The following is a 2033-nucleotide window of genomic DNA, read 5'->3' as shown; positions in this document are numbered from 1 at the left end:
ATTATGAGATAGCTAAGTCATAATTATGAGATAGTATCTCATGAGATACTATCTCATAATTATGACTTAGCTATCTCATGATTATGAGATACTATCTCATCTCATAATTATGACATACTATCTCATAATTATGACATACTATGTCATAATTATGACATACTATCTCATAATTATGAGATAGTATCTCATGAGATACTATCTCATAATTATGACATACTCTCATAATTATGAGATTCTATCTCATAATTATGACTTAGCTATCTCATGATTATGAGATACTATCTCATCTCATAATTATGACATACTATCTCATAATTATGAGATACTATCTCATAATTATGAGATACTATTCCATAATTATGAGATACTATCTCATAATTATGACATACTATCTCATAATTATGACATACTATCTCATAATTATGACATACTATCTCATAATTATGACATACTATCTCATAATTATGAGATACTACTGTATCTCATAATTATGATGAAATTATCAGGAGGTACAAGTTTTATTTATTTTTTTTATCAGTGTGGCGGAAATGGGCTTCCATAGAAAGCTATTATATTCAGATGATGTATTGACTTTATTCATCTCTTCTGTATTTGACAATAAATACAACTTTTTCTTACATTCGGCTGTTGACATGGAGTGCAAACTCCGCCCACCTGGCTACCCGCTCAGTCAACCGAGCTACAAATGATGCGCAGCTAAAGGCGTCTCTGCACTTTCTGCTAGCTTCTTGACTCGGGTAATGTAAACAATGTTTACAGCAACGTTTTATAAACACAGTAATTAGCAGTTTTCTCTCGTTGTTGTTACTGTGAAACGTTAGCTCCTGCTTGTTAGCACCGTGACCTGACTTGTGTTCCTGTGGTTTTATGTCTGGTTGTAGAGCAACAGTCGTTCAGGGTTCAGACATGCAGGTGAAGAGGGTCGTTCTGAACTCACGACCAGGTAGGTGACCTTTCTCAGAACTGAAACTCTTCCTTGTATCATTTTTCTGCTACCGCGTTGCTTTCTGTGCACATACAGGTAAAAACGCTGAGCCAAGCCCTGGAAACTTCCGCCTGGAAGAGACAACTTTAGCACCTGACTTACCTGATGGGGAAGTTCTGGTTCGGACGGTTTACCTCTCAGTGGACCCTTACATGGTACTGAAGCAGTCTGCCCATGTCTCTGTTAGCAAAATTATTTAAAACATTTTGATGAACATTTGATAAAGCAGGTCTTGTATGCACACAGAGAACACAAGAAGGAGTAAACCCTGTTTAAACTGGCTGCACAAACACAAACATTGCTCTCATTTGATACATTTTACAGATACTAAGATGAAATTTGGTGTGGTAGAAGCTGAGACTTATCTAATATAATATAACTGAGTACTAACAGATTGCTGAAGAGATTGCATTAAAACTTTGCCTGTGTTTACGGCAGTTAGCAAAATATCTCACAAATCACTGGTCAGATTTGACCGAAACGTCCAAGAAATAATCATTGGCTGTTTGTAGAGATGTTGACATTTCATCAGCAGCTGCTGCCGTTTTCTTCCCAAACTGCTGTGACCAGATTTTGCAAGGCTTTTCGGTGCATTTGCTTGTAATTTCCTCCTGCTTCGTTATTTCTACGAATTTCAACAAATCGGGCTGCAGTCAGGTAGTTAGCTACAGCCTCGTCTTTGAGTTTTATAATTTTTGTTGATGTGTTTTGAAGAGACAATTTTTTGAAAAGAGGATCAAAGTAAATCACCCGAGTTTTTCTAGTGACCCCTTAAAGAGATAAGTTGCCATGAAGAACATTATTTTATCTGCCCTTCTTCCAAATTTGATAATGATTTGAAACATCAAAGTATGTTTTTTTTAATCCGGGGTTACACCATATTTTGTGACCGTCATATATTGTGACCAGAGGGGGCGCTGTTGCGTTTCTACAACAGAACTTGGCCGAACATGGCCACAAAGAAGAATATGATACGCCAACGTAAGCCAGAGGCTGAAGACATACGAAGAAAAAACAAAACAAAAAC

At 36.7% G+C, this 2033-nt stretch overlaps 1 protein-coding gene across 1 annotated transcript in view; it reads left to right on the top strand.

Annotated features, from left to right (window-relative positions):
- Positions 1 to 714: 714 nt before the first annotated feature.
- ptgr2 (prostaglandin reductase 2) overlaps positions 715 to 2033 on the top strand; it is a gene marked incomplete in the record, with an annotated part of 10586 nt that continues 9267 nt past the window's right edge. The window contains 3 exon segments of the mRNA XM_014016519.1: positions 715 to 758; positions 903 to 964; positions 1043 to 1161. Coding sequence (XP_013871973.1) covers positions 928 to 964; positions 1043 to 1161 — 156 coding nt within the window.

The sequence above is a fragment of the Austrofundulus limnaeus genome, unplaced genomic scaffold (assembly GCF_001266775.1).
Source record: "Austrofundulus limnaeus strain Quisiro unplaced genomic scaffold, Austrofundulus_limnaeus-1.0 Scaffold147, whole genome shotgun sequence".
NCBI classification, from domain to species: Eukaryota; Metazoa; Chordata; class Actinopteri; order Cyprinodontiformes; family Rivulidae; genus Austrofundulus; species Austrofundulus limnaeus.
The sequence above is the reverse complement of the archived record's forward strand: the minus strand, read 5'-3'. Positions and strand labels throughout refer to the sequence as shown.